This window comes from Heliangelus exortis, chromosome 2 (assembly GCF_036169615.1).
Source record: "Heliangelus exortis chromosome 2, bHelExo1.hap1, whole genome shotgun sequence".
NCBI classification, from domain to species: Eukaryota; Metazoa; Chordata; class Aves; order Apodiformes; family Trochilidae; genus Heliangelus; species Heliangelus exortis.
In genome coordinates this window covers 23190705-23207900 of record NC_092423.1, presented here as the reverse complement: position 1 = coordinate 23207900, position 17196 = coordinate 23190705, and the positions used below count along the sequence as shown (strand labels likewise).

Here is a 17196-nt window from a genome sequence, read left to right as displayed (position 1 = left end):
AAAAAACTCTTTTGGTCTCCCAACTATTGCCACCCTCTAATAAAGTTGCCTGCCTTGTCCCAAGGAGGGTGAACTCCCTGAATATCAGAGGTGTATCTGGGAAAAGAGGTGACTGCAAAACATCAGAAGCAGCTGGGATGCAGAGATTGCATACAGTTTGTGAAGACATCAGGTTGAACCTCATCTTTGGGAAAACAGGACAGTTTTAGGATAGATGACAAGCTAAATTGCAGAAAGAAATTATATCTGTGAGGTGGAGAATGGTTTGAAGAAAAGCAGACATGATACTGCAGATGGGACCTTTGTCTCTCTGATACAGTTGCAGTATCACAATATTCACATTTGTTCACCCTCCCTTTTCCCCTGCCTCTTCATTCACCTGCCATTTCAGATGAAAGAAATACAGAAGCCAAAGGCCTTGTTATGTTAAACAGACTCTTCAATATTAGATATTCATACCTCACAACCCCTACAAATGAAAGAAGCCTGCAGTGTCTATATCCATCCCCAGGAGTCAAGACTTAACACTGCCACAGGGAAAAAATAGATCATATTTTCAGGAAAATGTAGCTTTTCATCCCACATTCTCTGATCTCTGCTACAGGACTAAACACAACTCAGTCATGCTTGGTTTCCTTCCTCAGAAAAAAAAATTCTGCTAGGTCATCAGTTTCAGTATTTTTCTTTAAGATTACCTTGACAAATATTATTCACCCAGCATATGAAAACATAAGGTCATTTTAACCTTATCTTACAGTCACCTCTAGATTTTAACATAACCATAATTCTAAGTTTAGGTTGCCTGTATTAAGATACTTCAGCAAACTACAAAAAAAAAAAAAAAAAAAAAAAAAAAAAGATATATTTATTTTTCTGAAACTTCCTCAGCAGTTTTTTTTTTCCTCAAATAAAACAAGTTGCATAGATTTAAAAAGTGAAATACACATCCAGAGCATGAGTCTCTTCCATGAGTAAGGAAAAACATGTTTTCCACATTTCTGTTTCCTAAATCAACACACATTGCTTCTAGTAACACGGTTGAAGCTCTTACTAATTACAGGATTTGTACAGACTACAGAGATTGTGGGATCTCAAAATCTACAAAATTAACTAAGAATCTCTGACTTGGTTTCTAACAGTCAAAAAACCCAAACACACTCTTTGTTAAACATAGGACTAAAAGGTGTTATCAGAAAGGAGCAAGGTGGTTTTTATTGTGCACATGAAACTGCCCTTTCAAACCTGCAAGTCTAAGTAGAACCTGTAGGTTTGAAAGAAAACTGTTCAGTGACAAATCCCACACTGATTCACTGCTAATAAACACAACAGATAAAGAACTGAGGCTGTATCATCACAGCCAGAATTCCGGGGTTTACCCTTGCTACAGCTGGGCATGGTGAAAGTCTATCTTCTCAAAAGCAAGTATCATATCACATCATATCAAAGTACCAATTTAAGCCTACAAGTATCAAGCAAAAGCAACTCGGTCTCTTCTAGCAACACATAGCAACACATCAGCAGCAGGTACCAGCTGCCAGCCAGTGGGGTGCAGGAGAGTGCTCCTTTGTGGAGATACCAAGTGAACCATACATTTACACATAGGTTTTTAAACCTGTACCACTGAGCTCTGTACATATTTGTTTTACACATCTAAAAATCAGAGCTAAAGACCATATAGTCTTGTGTAGAGATGCTATACTTACCACATGTCAAGGCAAGTGGAATATTCTGTTGATCCCAGAAGGACATCTGGAGGCCTGTACCATAGGGTTACCACTTCATTGGAATATGTATGGCTGGGAACTGATTTAGCTCTTGCAAGACCTGTGAAATACAAAAAAATTAATACCAACACAACAAAGAAACAGTCTGCTATATGACCATATATCATGCAACATGAGGAAGTTGCAAGTGTTTTTTTGTTTTAATATTGGAATAAGTTACTTAATTAAAATAATGTGGTAGCATCTATCACTTAGCACCTGGCTTAACAGAGCTGTGAATATTACAAAGGAATAAGAAAATACAGGATTCATAATGACAACCATAGTCCCAGGAAAGATGCAAAGATACATTGTGGCACACCTAAATGAAAGACAAATAGACAAAGATTTCCTCTGCTATTAACTGTGTGTCCTTAGGCAGGGATATGCTTTCATTTCAGTGTTATTTAGAAAGAGGAAATGTAAAGGAAACTCCCAGACAAATAGTGCCACAAATTAAATTTGTTTTCTTAGGGAAGCCTAAGGAGATCTTCCACAGTTTACACTGCAAACCCCATCCTGCTTCTTCAAGTTCATATTTGAAAGCAGTAGGCACACTTACACAATAACATGCAAATAAGTATTAACATTACAGCAATACACCAGAAAACAGTACATGCAAAATTCTTTTCTTTCAACAATTTTATATTGGCAGTGTACCAATCCAAGAAGCAGAAATCATTTTTATTCAATCTGTGACCTACTAAAGATATATTATTTATAATATTGTTTTTAAGCCTGTCAGTCATTTAAAGTATTTCACATTACTACACAACCCCAATCTAGCCCATGTGAAATTGGAAAGATTTTAGAAGGTGCTCTCCTGTGCTAAAAACAGTACTGAAGAACATAGCTTTCTAACACTTCTCCTACAGAAGCCTCTCTCTTACAAGAAAAGGAAAAGGAAAAAAGATTTTCAGGGCTATCATGACTGTTTGTATCACATGCCTACACACACATTTTCCAAATAATATGCTCCTACTTCCTGCCTTGAGACCATCCACTCCCTCACTGGGAAAAATGGACATGCAAAAGTAATGAAAAGGAGGAGAATATGCCACTGGGGTGTTTTATGTGTCTTTCTAAACAAAGAACTATCAATTTCCCTTTCACAAAATAAATTAAATAACTAATAGAGAAGCTCATGTCTTACAGCTCACAGAAACCAAAACACAAAGTCATACATACAGAAAGAAATGTTCAGCATGAGAATTCACATAAGTGTGCAGATAAAAATCCTTTGCACCTTTATTCTTACTACACCAGAGAATCAACTTAAGAACAGTTAATCTCAGTGAATCCATCTCCATAGTAATTATGGCAAATCTTGCCAGTAGATTGCATTATCAGCTGATTATAGCAATTAGACCAGTGTAGGGGAAAAATTTGACTTGTATGCCAGAATTCCTTCTAAAAAAAAAATCACATTTCAAATATGAATTACCATTTTTAGTTTTAATATTCAGACTTCCATCTCTTTTTCCTTTGTGCACCTGACTCTCATCTTGACAAATAACTTGGCTCATACGGACAACTCAGGGCTGGCCGATGCAGTGCAGCCCCACAGAGGCCAGAGGAGAGGTCACATCACACACTCTGCCTCAGCCTACAGATTAATATTTTACTTCTAGGAGATCAGAAACCACAAAATGCTCTAATTGATGCATTTTCTTTTTCCTAGCCCAGAGAAACATTAATGAGTTTGAGCTTCTGACCACCTATATCCCATGTGACTAAACTGAAACAGTCATTCCTGAATTTGTGGATATGGAACTATTAGTCTTAAGCTAAATAAAAATTATGAAAAGACTTGAGAAGCCTAGATGGTGAATCCCCCATCCTTCTTTGCTTCTCTGGGCTTCTCTTTAGTCCTGCCTAATGAGGAGTGAATTTGGATGCCAATGATTTAATCCCTAATGTTCTGCCTAGCTTTGCTAAAGGGCATAGTCAGGCAGGGAAGGGCATTTTTTAAAAGCCAGTGATATTGGGGGAAAAGTGTCAAAAAACTTTCAAGTTGGGTGAAAAATGAACTCTGTCTCCAAGACACAAAGATAAACACACTCAGGAAGTCTCCCAGGTATGGAGGAATGGGACTCAACTTGCCACACAAGAAATCATACTACAAAACATACAGTATCTACCAGTTTCTGCCCCTTTACTGACCAGGATGGAGCTTTGCAAATGCTATAGCCAGCCCACGTATTCCTTTCCACCTGCTGTCCAACCCTTCAACATAGAACCTGTTCTCACATCCCACTGGGACTGATGTTTATCCTGTTTCCACAGCCTGCTGCTTCTTTATCTCTAATTACCACAATTAATCTCTTCCAGGTTAACCAAAATCCATCCAGTTTTCAAAATGTGGCCCTTTTTGGCTAATCCCTGCCTTTTGGACAACTAAAAGTTCTTCTTCGATCTATTTTTCACTCCAATAACACCATGGAAGCCTCCCTTGAGGAGAGCTGCTACATCTGGTTTCTCAGTTATAAGAGGAGCACCACTGGGATGGAGAAACTTATAAACAAAACCTTAATTTGTAAGAGCAAGTTGAAAACGTATATTGGCATCAGACAGCGTTACTGGGTTTAGGAGGTTTAAGGGTACAGACCATATGTTTTAAGTTGTGGTCAATTGCCCAGTTGGGTCACATACAGAACTTTGGAAATTAAATAGCCAAATGGAAAGCAGGAGTGAACAACCAAGGGAAACACTCACAAAGAAGACTGAAGTTTGGCAGAGGAGAATTTGGCACAGTCCTTAAGCTCAGTCAAATCACTCCTCTGGTGCAGGACTGAAAGGACTTGGATTAGGATAATGCCTCAGAGGAGCTGCTTTCTCTTAGGCAAGGAGCAAATTTTGGTATTTCTGAATTACAGTTTCTATAAAGAAGGGATCTGCATTTTTGAACACTTTCACTTTAAAACTCAAAATAGATGCAAATGTCTTTCACCACACTTAAAGCAAGAAAAAATAAACTCATCTTTCAGCTACATTTGCAGTTTAAAAATAATAGTATCAAAAATACATATGTGAAACACTAACAAGTCACTGCATTTGTTTTGATGCAGGTAGCAGTTATCAGGTTGTTAGTTTTTTTCAGGTATCCTTCTGCAAGAAAATTTTAAACCCTTTTGCACATCCAAATATGCTTACTCATGCAAAATTTATTTAATGACATCCTTCAGCTGAAAGAAAACTGAAGGGTAGAATTAATTAGCACAGCATGTTCGATCACTTTCTTTAAGGGTTCCCTGTCTGTTTCCATGGTTACACTACAGGAACAGTGACAATCTCGTTTCAAACAGACAGAGCTTATGAAGGATCACCAAAACTTCAAACTTTAATGGCTAGTGTGTATAAAAGACAAAAGGTAAACGGAGACATCACCAGGTGAGCACCCAATATTTACATACTGCTGCTTGAGCACTTTTTTGTCTGGGACCACCTCCTGACAAGCAGTGAACTCCCCTCCTGCTCCTGTGTCTTCCAAAAGATAAAAGGTCAACACATGTCCTGCTGTTGCAGCCTTATTTTGAAAGCTAAAAGCCAAGCACATGGCACAGTTATTAAAAGTCAGGTCATGTCAGACCCACTGGGGATTCTGCTTGTAGTTATGGGAAGAACAGACACCGTTTAATGTTCTCCAGGCACTTATTTCTACAGCTATTATTCATCCTAGGGAAGTACAGGTCAGTCAGGCTCACCTCTGCACCTGGAAAGATTATGGAGCAGATCCTCCTGAAAGCTCTGCTAAGGCATATGGAAACTGAGGAAGTAGCTGGTGGCAACCAACATGTCTTCACCAAGGACAAATCATGCCTGACAAATTTAATGGCCTTTTACAGTGGGGTCACAGCACTGGTGGACAAAGGGAGAGTAACTGACATCTACCTGGACTTGTGCAAAGTATTTGACATTGTCTCTCATGACATCCTGGTCTCAAAATTGGAAAGATATGGATTTGATGGATGGACCACTCATTGGATAAGGAACTGGCTGGATGGTCACACTTAAAGAATTGTGGTCAATGGCTTGATGGCCAAATGGAGATCGGTGATGAGTGGTGTTCCTCAAAGATTGGTACTGGGACCAGAGCTATTTAACATCTTTGCCAGAGACATGGACAGTGGAACTGAGTGCACTCGGCAAGTTTGCTGGTGACACCAAACTGTGGTAAGCTCAACATGCTGGAGGCAAGGGATGCCAACCAGAGGGACCCTGACAGTGTTGGGTCCATGCCAACCTCATGAAGTTCAATAAGGCCAAGTATAAGTTACTGCATCTGGGGCAGGGCAATCCCAAAAAAAAACCAGTTTAGGTGGAGAATGGATTGAGAAGAGCCCTGAAGAAAAGGACTTGGGGGTGTTGGTTAATGAGAAGCTCAACATGAGCTGGCAACATGCACTTACAGCCCAGAAAGCCAACCATATCCTGGGCCACACCAAAAGAAGTGTGGCCAGCAGGTCAAGGCAGGTGATTCTTCCCCTCTGCTCCACTCCTGTACTAAGTACCATGTCCAGTTCTGGAGACCCCAACACAAAAAGGACATGGGCCTGCTGGAGCAAATCCAGAGGAGGGCCACAAAGATCATCAGAGGGCTGAAGCACCTCTCCTATGAGGACAGGCTGAGAAAGTCGGGGTTGTTCAGCTTGAAGAAGAGAAGGCTCTGGGGAGACCTTATAGCAGCCTTCCAGTACCTGAAGGGGAATACAAGAAAGCTGAGAAGGGGCATGTAGCAAAAGGACAAGGGCTTTAAACTGGAAAAGGGTAGATTTAGTCTAGACATTAGGAAGAAATTCTTCATTATGAGGGTGGTAGGACAGTGCAACAGGTTGCCCAGGGAAGATGTAGATGCCCCCTCCCTGAAAGTGTTCAAGGCCAGGTTGGATGAGGCTTTTAGTAACCTGGTCTAGTGGAAGGTGCAGTGGGGTTGGAACTAGGTGATCTTTAAGGTCCTTTGCAGCCCAAACCATTCTATGATATCCAAACTGAAAAAAGAAACTGTTCTGATACATACCATACCACATGGCTTGCACAACAGCTTCTACCTGTCTACCTGTACAGTGACACAAACTACAACTTCCTTTTAGCTCATTCATTAAACAGCAGCTCAGGATACCCTGCAATGGGTATTTAAAGTAAAGGATGAATGATCTGTGCCTATGTAGGTATGTCTTTAACATAAAAAACCTCCTGCTGATTCCTACTCTGAATTTAGGGGAAAAAAAAAAAAAAAGAAAAAAAAAAAAAGGTATTTCCTTCATATTTCCTTCCTTGGTAAATACAATTTTCTCTCCTTCATCTCTTATTTCAGACTCAGAGATTGTATCTGGTTTTACCTAGCATCAGTTATTAACAAAACATATTGCATTGATTTATCACTGTAATTTTAAAATTGTATTTGGATTTTACAAGAGGCCATAGCTATATCCAGACTCAAGATCTATTCAATACATGTACCTTTGGCAAGATGAGCACAAATATTAATAATTGATATCTCTTTGGCTGCAGGATTCCTCTCTAGTCAGATTCATATGACAATGAGGAAGCCTTTGTTCACAGTGAGTATGATTCTGCAAATGAGCAAACCAGTCACAACTGCAAAAACAAGGGCTTGCAAACCATGCATGTGTTTTCCTTCTCCATTATCTCTTAAATGTGTTGACCTGTTTGCTATTTTGATTTAGATATATCAAAATGGGCTGCATACTGCAAAAAAGGTGGGGTTTTTTCAACTTTCCTTGACTCAGATTCTGCTCATTTTTTGTTTTGTTGTGTTGTGTTCTAGCCTCCTGCTTTATTTGTTTTGTTTATCTTAACAATTACCTATATTTTGAGGTAATTGGATTATAGACCATAACTGTGATTAAGAAATAAGATTACAATATTGTTATTGAATTCTACTGTACATTGTGAACTGTCCATTTCAAGTTAACTGTTAGCCTATCTACTTAGTTAATTGTTTTCCAACAAGCATATTCATTCAATGACTACCTGAATGACAACAAAACAGAACGAAAATGGGTGGAAACACTGACAATGATTTAGTGAAGCAGTCAACTCAAACCCAGAAGTCACTTCCCAGCAATCAAAAGCATCCTGCAGCCTTTAAGTGCAATTCACCTGAGTAGTTCTGTCGCCAAGATGAAGCTTTACCAAAGAATCCAAGTTAAATTCCTTTCAAATAAGATAAATTATCTACAACATCCTATGTCTGAGTCAATACAGCCACTAGACTATGGTAATGCTGTTCATTTATAAAAGTTACTCACTATCAGGGAGAGCAATAAATAGGTTCCCCAATGAGTATTCCCAAAACACACTTGAGCAATGACTGGTCTTCCAAGCTGGAGTGCAGGAGTCAGTCCAGGAGACAGAGAGCAATAAAGAAAGCAAAAGACATCTGTCTCTCTCATTCTGTCTTTTTTTCCCCAGCAGTATCAGTTGTTCTAATAAAATACTATTTTTCCCTGTAAATGTTATCTCATGAATGTCTTCAGACATTTACTTACAGTACCGCAGACAATAATTATTCTCTGTGAAGGGGACTTGAGTGACAAGTTGACAAACACAAGTTAAAGAAATGGGGGATGCAGTACTCCTTTTGCTGCTACCAGAAAAATTTTTTTCTTTTTTTCAACAGCTCCAGCATCATCTCTTTCATCACCACCTCTTTCCTTTGTGTCCTGAGCTACCCAAAGGATTATAAGCAGCAGAAAATTGGGATATGAGAAAGAGCTCAGCTGTTGTTTGTATATTAAAAGATCCTTTTGGTTAATTTGACAGAAAACTATCCTAGCTATAAAGCTGGTTATCCCTCTGCCTTAAAATCATTGTAAAAAATTTCTGACACATTTTGAAAAAACCCACTGATGCTGACCATGTATCATGACTGCTAAATTCATTCATTGTCTATTAGAAGAAAGAGACATGCTAAAAATTCAGTTCTGATCAAACAGTGATACAGAAATGCGAAAAAACCATACATTCTATTTTAAAACCCAAGAAAATATCCCTATTCCAATTGCATTGTGGGTCAGCATGAATAAGTTCAAACTGCCTCTGCTAGCCTGGAAGCAGAAAAATAACAAAAAACCCACAAAAAACAAAACAAAACAAAAAAATCATCAGCACCAACAGTGCAAACATAGACACAGACAAAAGCTAACAGAACCCAAGGACAGATAGCAATTTCACATCGAAGGTAACTTCTGCATTACTGAAAAGACCTGGATTCATTATTGATGTGTTATACGTGCCCATAATACCTTAACAGTTGACTGATTTAAATCTTGCTTTCCAGATTCTGGATTTTTACTTAATGACTCCCAGTTTGCTGCCTCACAAAAACATCTCTATGAAGATGATGCCCTCTACTTCTAGCAATGTCCCAGCATGGATGCACCCTTTTGCTAATAAGGCTGTCAGTGAAAATGTCAGAATTACTCATTCCACAGTGAAACTATTAGGTTTGAAGAAAAGAGTTAACAATGGCTGAACAGATGGTTTTAAACTGGGAATAGCTGCAGAATGCAAGGAAGAAAAACAGGCAGAAAACAACTTCACTGAAAATGAGAGGTGATGTGTCTGAGGATACTTTAATAATCCCTGTGAAAACAAGAGTAAACTCCAGCTAGGAATGAGTCCGACCCTGGACAATGGTTTGAGCTCAGAAGAAAACAGTAATTAAAAAACAGAAAAACAAAAAAATAACATATGGGGATGTTTAAGACATGTAAGAAAGAAACTTGCTAAAGATAAAAAAGTTAAAAATCTACTTTTTTATAGTTTTGAGGTATAAATGTGTTGTCATTTGAACATGAACTAAAGGAGGGCTTTTGAGAGGAGCTGAATGCAGAGGGAGGGCTCTATTCCCTCCCATCTCCTGACTGTACTCTATAAATGTCAGGCAGAATGGAGGCTTCTGCTCTTTTTTTTTTAATTCGTGCTGGCTTTGCTGCTGTTCCCCTGCGCTCCTTTACCACCAGCTCCCCACCTGCTCTCCAGAATCCATCCCTACCAGGTGCTGGGAAGAGCCCTGGACACCCCAGTCCTGAGTCAGCCCTGCCACAAGGGGCCCTCAGGTACCCATCCCTGCCGGCAATGAGATGGGGTTGTATATATATATGTTTTTGGTTTTTCATTACTTTATCCCTTCTGTTACTGCCTTTCCCCTGTGCTCGTAAATCTGTATCCAATTGTTGTTAATTTCCAACCTCACATCTCCAGTCTTTATTCCCCCTTTTATCTTCTCTTGTGGCAGGGGGGAATAGAGAGTAACTCTGTTTCTCAGTTTGCGGTCCACCCAAACTGCTAAGCCATGACAAAATGTTTCACTGCCATTAGGATTTTCAAATAAAAGGGATTTAGAAAAGAAAAACTAAAGTGATCCAGGGGGAAAGTGCTGTATGGATACAAACTGAGAGCTATGGATGATGTGTGAAATGTAATGGTGAAATGTAATAGTCCATCAAGCACTGACCACTGAAGTTAACAACTTACTGTAAGCTACTGTGTATGAAGTTAACAATCCTTATCTATACAAATAAACTCAGGGCTGCAAGAGCCCTTTTTTGATTACTCTATCTGGGGTTCAAGTAAAAATAAATCAACCTTTATCAACCAGTACCTTGTTAACTTATCACTTGATAAAAATGCAGTAGGTATTTGACATATTGCATGAGACAGGCTAAATAGGACATACGGGCAGAGAAATAAATATGCAGCTCTGTGCTGTGCAAGACTTGCCTTTTTTAGAAAATCTTGTATACAAACTGCCTTCCCCTTTGTTTGGGTGCTCAGAGGACTGAACACAGACCAGATTCAAGCCCATCATACATAGAGTAGCAGTACCATTTAAATTCTTCTAGTTTAATGCTGTATTAAATCTGGTGGGTGAAGAACTGTTAAATAAGCACAATTTGGTGCCACTGGAGTGATTCACAGTCATTCCAACAGAAGCATAAGAGCCAAGATTTCTCAATAATTTTATATACAAACATCTAATCTCAGTTGTTTACATTCAGGTAATTTTGTTTTTTAACAAAAAACCATACAACACTGGAAGTGACAAGGTGATGCCACAGTGAGCACGTTGTCCTCTCCATCTGTGAATGGGGTCCAGAACACAGTGCAGTTAATCTGTGGCGTGCTGAGCACTGATGAAGTGCAACAATAGTCGCATGACCACTGGGATGTTACTCTAAGAGTGATTTATTCCAGTGCAATACTATAATTTTGCTGATCCATCATTTCCCATCTAGAGGTAGAATCTCTGGAGAACTTTAATGAAAAGAATACCTCAAGTCATGGCCAGCTACTAAACATCTATTCAAATACCTTCAAATTTATTTACAAACAGATCAGATCCCAGGAACTGGTCTGAGATAGTTTAACAAGAACCAGGCTACATGGAGAAGCAAGTATTTGAACAACAATAATGTCTACAAACAAACAGTACTTTTGAAAAGCATAGATCTAAAGACTATTTTATTTATAAATCAAACAACACTGACATCTGACATTACCCTGCAGGTAATGCAGGTGGAATTTGTGAATTTAAAAAACTGTCACCACATGGGTATTGAAACCATGAATTCTTACAGTACAAGGTCTGACTTATGTATAAACAGAACAATTCTGACACTACCAGCCACCAGCTTCTGGCCTCTCTACAGCACAGCCAATGCAATTAAGTTTGATATGCCTGCTTTCCAGCTAAGGTGTCACCTGAGTGTACATTTCCACTCTGCAGGATGCAGCTGTATTTATTTCATTATCCAGATTCATCTTTAGAACCATGGCTTCTCTGCCTGGTATGGTGATTATGGAGTTTAATCCAGGCTGCTTCCAGTACCCAAGTCAGACTATTTGCAGATACAACAAATACTCAGCTGATTTTTGTCAGTGCTACAATATGCTATACTCTACTGCTTACTGATTTCCTTAGCAGGTAAACCACTGTCTTTGCTGTTCTGTTGAAGCACTGCAGTAGGTTTTGCATGCACTATCCCATTATTATATACTAGATAACACCCACAGCATCTAAAATCACATCTCACTGTACTGGTTTAAATCAAAAAAATTACCTGAAAGTACAGTACAGCATTGGCACTCGTCCAAAACTAAATTTTCTCAAATATTTCAGCATTTTGGAACACAAAGAACACAATAACTACAGGAGACAAAGATTTCACTGAATTAAAAAAATGTTTTCACTTTGCTTTAAGTGTAAAACTATTCAGAAAACCTGTGTAAATGGTGTTGCTTCTGTAAAGAAGTACTATAAAGCAACATCTTATGACAGGAATTTGCAGAGTCCCAGATTCACCTGTTCAGCTGAATCACTCCTCAAAGCTCATTTAATGTATATGTCATCTTAAATTAGCTGAATCACAAATCTTTGAAGTAAAGTTTTATGTGAGAGACATTGCAATATCCTTAGGACTAAATGACTATTTGACTTTGCATCAGTAATCAGGCATCTGTATTCCTGCAGAGCCACCTAATCAGTTCTTAATACAGTTTTGTCACAGAAAAAGACGACATGAAAACAGACAATTTAATTTTTCAAAAAGTTACATTAGGAGAGTATGAATGCTGTGCCTTAACAACATAATTATAGAAATATGCAGCTAAAAAAGCAAATGTTCCTCATACAGCATCTTTCTCCTAAAGTGATACTGAAAAATTGTGATACAACTGCCAGGAAGGCAAAATTGGAGCTGTATAACCAAATCTAGTCATTATGTACAGATGGAAGCCTACTAAGTCATCAGAATTGCAGAACCCTGCACTGTAACTGAAAAAAAACAGTAAAAATTTGTTAGTACTGAAATCAAGCCATTTTTTTATCTAATATTTCACTTAACTAAAGGACAAAGGTGTACTTCTCCATGCAATGCTGCAATAAGAAGGATATGTGTATGTTCATAGTTGTGGGTGGTAATAAAAGAGATGAACATCTGGATTTCTCCTGAATTACTTTCCAATGACAGCAGAAAAAAAAAAAATGCTATATGATCCGACATATTGTAAGACATAAAAGCTAAAGATGGGAAAAGCTGACCTGACCTTGGCAGAAAGTTTGGGCATGTTCAACAAGGGGAAGATCTAACCAGCCATTCTCCCTACCACATAACATGAAAGTCATGCAGCAGCAATTCCTCCCCAAGCAAAGAGGTGTTAATGTTCCCACATGACCCAGATAAAAAGCTGCTGATTCCTAATCTCCCAGTTTTAATATGGGTAGCTTTAGGTCTTTCAAATTTCAAGACCAAGAGGTCAGGCAAAGGTGGTTATTTGTAACAGACATAAGGGTAGTTATGTAGTGTTAAAATTTATTTGTACAGCTCTGTGGAAATGTAAATCACTGGAGAAGTGTTAAGTATTACTAAGACAAGCACTGCCTGACCTCTTCTGGCTATCATGAAGGCCAATTGCTGCAGGGGTAATTCTCATTGCAATGCAGTAGACCTGCAAGCATGATTTTCATTTACATCAGTATGAATTGTGCATCTATAATTATAGTAATATATCCAGCACTGTGTCCTTCAGAAGGAATGAAAAAAACCCTGCATTAATTATTCAAAATTACCTTGATAAAAAGTGATGGTATTGCAGTAAAGTAAGGTTTTAAACTGTCGGAGGACAATACAAATTATGTTATAAATTACAGAGCCATCACTTGTTTAAAATGCAATCTCAATTATGGAAATATTTCATATAATGTTAAATGGCACATTTCTCTTAACGAACTGCAAGTCTCTGTTCATGTTAATCTTTTTCCTTGCCTATCAATATTTTTGTTCTGACTGATGATGAATTCTTTCTTCTTTAATCTGCACCTTTTCCACTTATCCTTTAATTTCCACACAGCTGATTATTTCCTGTGTAAAATAAATCTGCATAGCTATTAATAGATTAATGAACTTAAAATTATTTCAACACTTGATATAATTTCCTCACTATATAATACAGTATGGTCTCTTAAATAAGGAAATGTTAAACAAAACCATGATCAGATCAAAAAAGCAAAGAAAGAATATTATGGGATCAACCAGAATCTGAAAGCTTTACAATGACCATAGCAGTTGTCTTCCCCTGTAACTGCTGTATCAGAAACAAGCAAATATGCTTCAGAAACAATAAAGCTTTAAAAAAAGTTCAGTATTTTAAAGACAGTGGCTTGTAGTCAAAAGTTTATGAACTGTTTGTAACAGAAGCAAGATGTGCAGGAAAGGAAAATGTTCTAGTTTAAAACTGATAAGAGAACACTGTTGCATGACTGAATAATGCTTATTATCAACTAAAAAATCACCTTTCATTTCTGCCAAGATTTTAAGTAGATCTACAGATTAATTTGGATGGATGGATATCTCTTCTACAGGAAGTGATCACAGTTCTCCATGGGTTTTTTTTGCAATTATCACATAACTGCCTCATTGACACTTAGATGGAGAATGCAGGACAGTAAAAAAAAAAAACATGATTCTGGTAATAGCACAAGATCACAGTCAGCACTGAGTTAGCTACAGTGCAGATGACATCTAAATCCCATGTTCTTCTTAAGTACAAAACACTGAAACAGATTTTTCATCACAGTTGTTTTAATGGTGTCATAACAAACTTCCTTTATTGTCCTTAATGGATAATTAAGATGCTTTCCTCCTATTTAAAGGCTCAATGTAACTCTAACTTGCAGCAATTGAACTCTTAAGTAATCTGAGACTTGTTTAACAGGGGACCCATTTAATGAGTCACACCAATCTCCAGTTCCTTAATGGTTTAAAAAAATATTTAGAAGTTTTCCATTTCAGCCAATAAACCTACATAGTGCTTCTTAATGGGAAGAGCTTAAGTAACAGCATTTACTCTAGTAACAGCTGAAAAGACTGGCATTTTTAAAAAAAACTCATTTCAACTGTTAAAAAGACATCAGTGAAGACTGATAAGGACAAAAATGTAGTGTGTTGTTCTACTTTGCATTTATTATTAGTAAACACAAGTTGTAGTCTTAGTTAAAAATGAAACCTCACAGTTTCTACACATTACTATCTGCAGATAAGTAAACCTGAGTCAAATCTATTCTTTCTCCATGGACTATGAAACCCAGTTTCTATCCATAAGGTATTCTTCCTGTATCGACTCTTACAGTAGTAATTTTTATTTAGATTTACCTGATACCTCAATAAACCCATCAGATCTATGAAGTTAGATGGAGGTTCACAGTGTAAACAGCAAACCAAACAGGTATGAGAAGCAAGAAGCATCTGCAGTGGCACTGGACCACATATACTGCTTCACCTCTAAAACACTCTACAGAGGAAATCTTCAGCCAAAAAGCCAGAAAACTGAAAAATCTTCAGCCAGAAAAATGTCTTTGCATTGCTGTCACTTGAGATTTCTTGCTACCTATGCAACTCCTCTTTCTCTTGGTCACAGAACTGGGCAAGATGATAGAAGGTCATAGGAATCATAGAATCATAGAATTGGCTGGGTTGGAAGGGACCTCAGAGATCATCAAGTCCAACCCTTGACCCACCGGTGCGGTTGCCAGACCATGGCACTGAGTGCCACATCCAGTCTCTTTTTAAATATCTCCAGGGACGGAGAGTCCACCACTTCCCGGGGCAGCCCATTCCAATGTCTGATCACCCTCTCTGTAAAGAAATTCTTTCTAATATCTAACCTAAACTTCCCCTGGCACAACTTAAGACCATGCCCTCTTGTCTTGTTGAAAGTCGTCTGGGAAAAGAGACCAACCCCCACTTGGCTACAACCTCCTTTCAGGGAGCTGTAGAGAGTGATGAGGTCTCCCCTGAGCCGCCTCTTCTTCAGGCTGAACAGCCCCAGCTCCCTCAGTCTCTCTTCATAGGGTCTGTGCTCGAGTCCTTTCACCAGCCTGGTTGCCCTCCTTTGGACCTGCTCCAGGACCTCGATATCCTTCCTGAACTGAGGGGCCCAGAACTGGACACAGTACTCGAGGTGTGGCCTCACCAGTGCTGAGTACAGGGGCAGAATCACTTCCTTGGACCTGCTGGCCACGCTGTTCCTGATACAGGCCAGGATGCCATTGGCCTTCTTGGCCACCTGGGCACACTGTTGGCTCATGTTCAGCTTCCTGTCAATCCAGACTCCCAGGTCCCTTTCTGCCTGGCTGCTCTCCAACCACTCTGTGCCCAGCCTGTAGCGCTGCGTGGGGTTGTTGTGGCCAAAGTGCAGGACCCGGCACTTGGCCGTGTTGAACCTCATCCCATTGGAATCAGCCCAACTCTCCAGAGGAAGAGCATGGCAAGCTCTTGCTGCTGGGAGGCGAAGGAGGCAGCTTTGGCTACTCCCTGGCAGAAGCCAGGTATAGTGTTAGAAACTAAGAAGGAAGATTCGGGAGTGGAGGGAAAACCTATCATCCTGGGAAAGCAAATAACTAAGAGCAGTTTGCCACAGGTCTTTGGGTCCACAGTACCCCCACAGCCCGCAACTTCAATCCCTCCTTCAAGAGAAAAGATTTGAAGGTCCTCTAACTACCTACCAGCTCTGCTCCAAGGCTCTGACCTCCATTTCCCTGGATCTAGAAAGCAACAGGGATGGCAAGGGCTTTTTTCCCACCAGGACAACCAAACTGAGTCCACAGTCTGCTATGCTGCTTCAGGCCTCCAGCTGCCACCATGAACAGAATTATCAGCTGCTGCTTGCAACGGAAAAGGCTGTATTTGCAGCTAATTACAGAAATAAATGTTTTAGAAAGGCCTGCAAGCTAACTCAAGTTTGAGTTTCTTGGGTTTCACTTTCCTTGGTTCCCACTTGGATTCCCACTTCTTTTTTTCAACTTACAACTTTGAAACTGAAGCCATCTTCACTTCTTGATACTTATGCAAATAGAATCCTCAAAGAAACCCATTACTGAACTTCCAGGGGGTTACAAACAAGAAGTCTTCAGATTTCAAAGGCTGTTACCAGAGGCGATGAGGCTGCACCTGGGGGAACAGCAGCTTCTCAAAGGGAAATGGGAAAGAAATCTCTTCCCGACACTGTTCAATTCAGACAGGATGGTAGAGGGGTCTGTGGGCCTACATCTGGGGGAAGCTCATTCCCGTTATCAGCTGCAGCCTCTGATGACAAAAACCCAGGCAGCTTCCAGCCCAGGCAGGCTGCCATTGAGGCAGGAGCCTCAGAAGTGACTCTCCCTGCTCCCACAGCTCTTCCCAACTGCCAGGATGCTGCAGGCCATGGCTCACTGCTTCCTGGGCTCGCTGGAAGCCATGAAGCCCCGAGGAAGTCAACCTACAGAACCAGAAATGCTCTCAGAGGAGCTCTGCAAACAGTTTCACCAAGTGTTACTGACACTATAAAGCACCAGCTCTGTGACAGTTCCTCATACCAGCATCTCCAAGAACTGATACCCTGTAGAGCTTTTACACAGAACAACACAGCA

At 39.5% G+C, this 17196-nt stretch overlaps 1 protein-coding gene across 2 annotated transcripts in view; it reads right to left on the bottom strand.

Moving 5' to 3' along the window:
• Positions 1 to 17196, bottom strand: part of CDK14 (cyclin dependent kinase 14) — a 306222-nt gene that overhangs the window by 130629 nt on the left and 158397 nt on the right. For both annotated transcript variants that reach the window (XM_071735199.1, XM_071735201.1), the window contains one exon: positions 1704 to 1824. In XM_071735199.1, coding sequence (XP_071591300.1) covers positions 1704 to 1824 — 121 coding nt within the window. The remainder of the gene's footprint in view (positions 1 to 1703; positions 1825 to 17196) is intronic.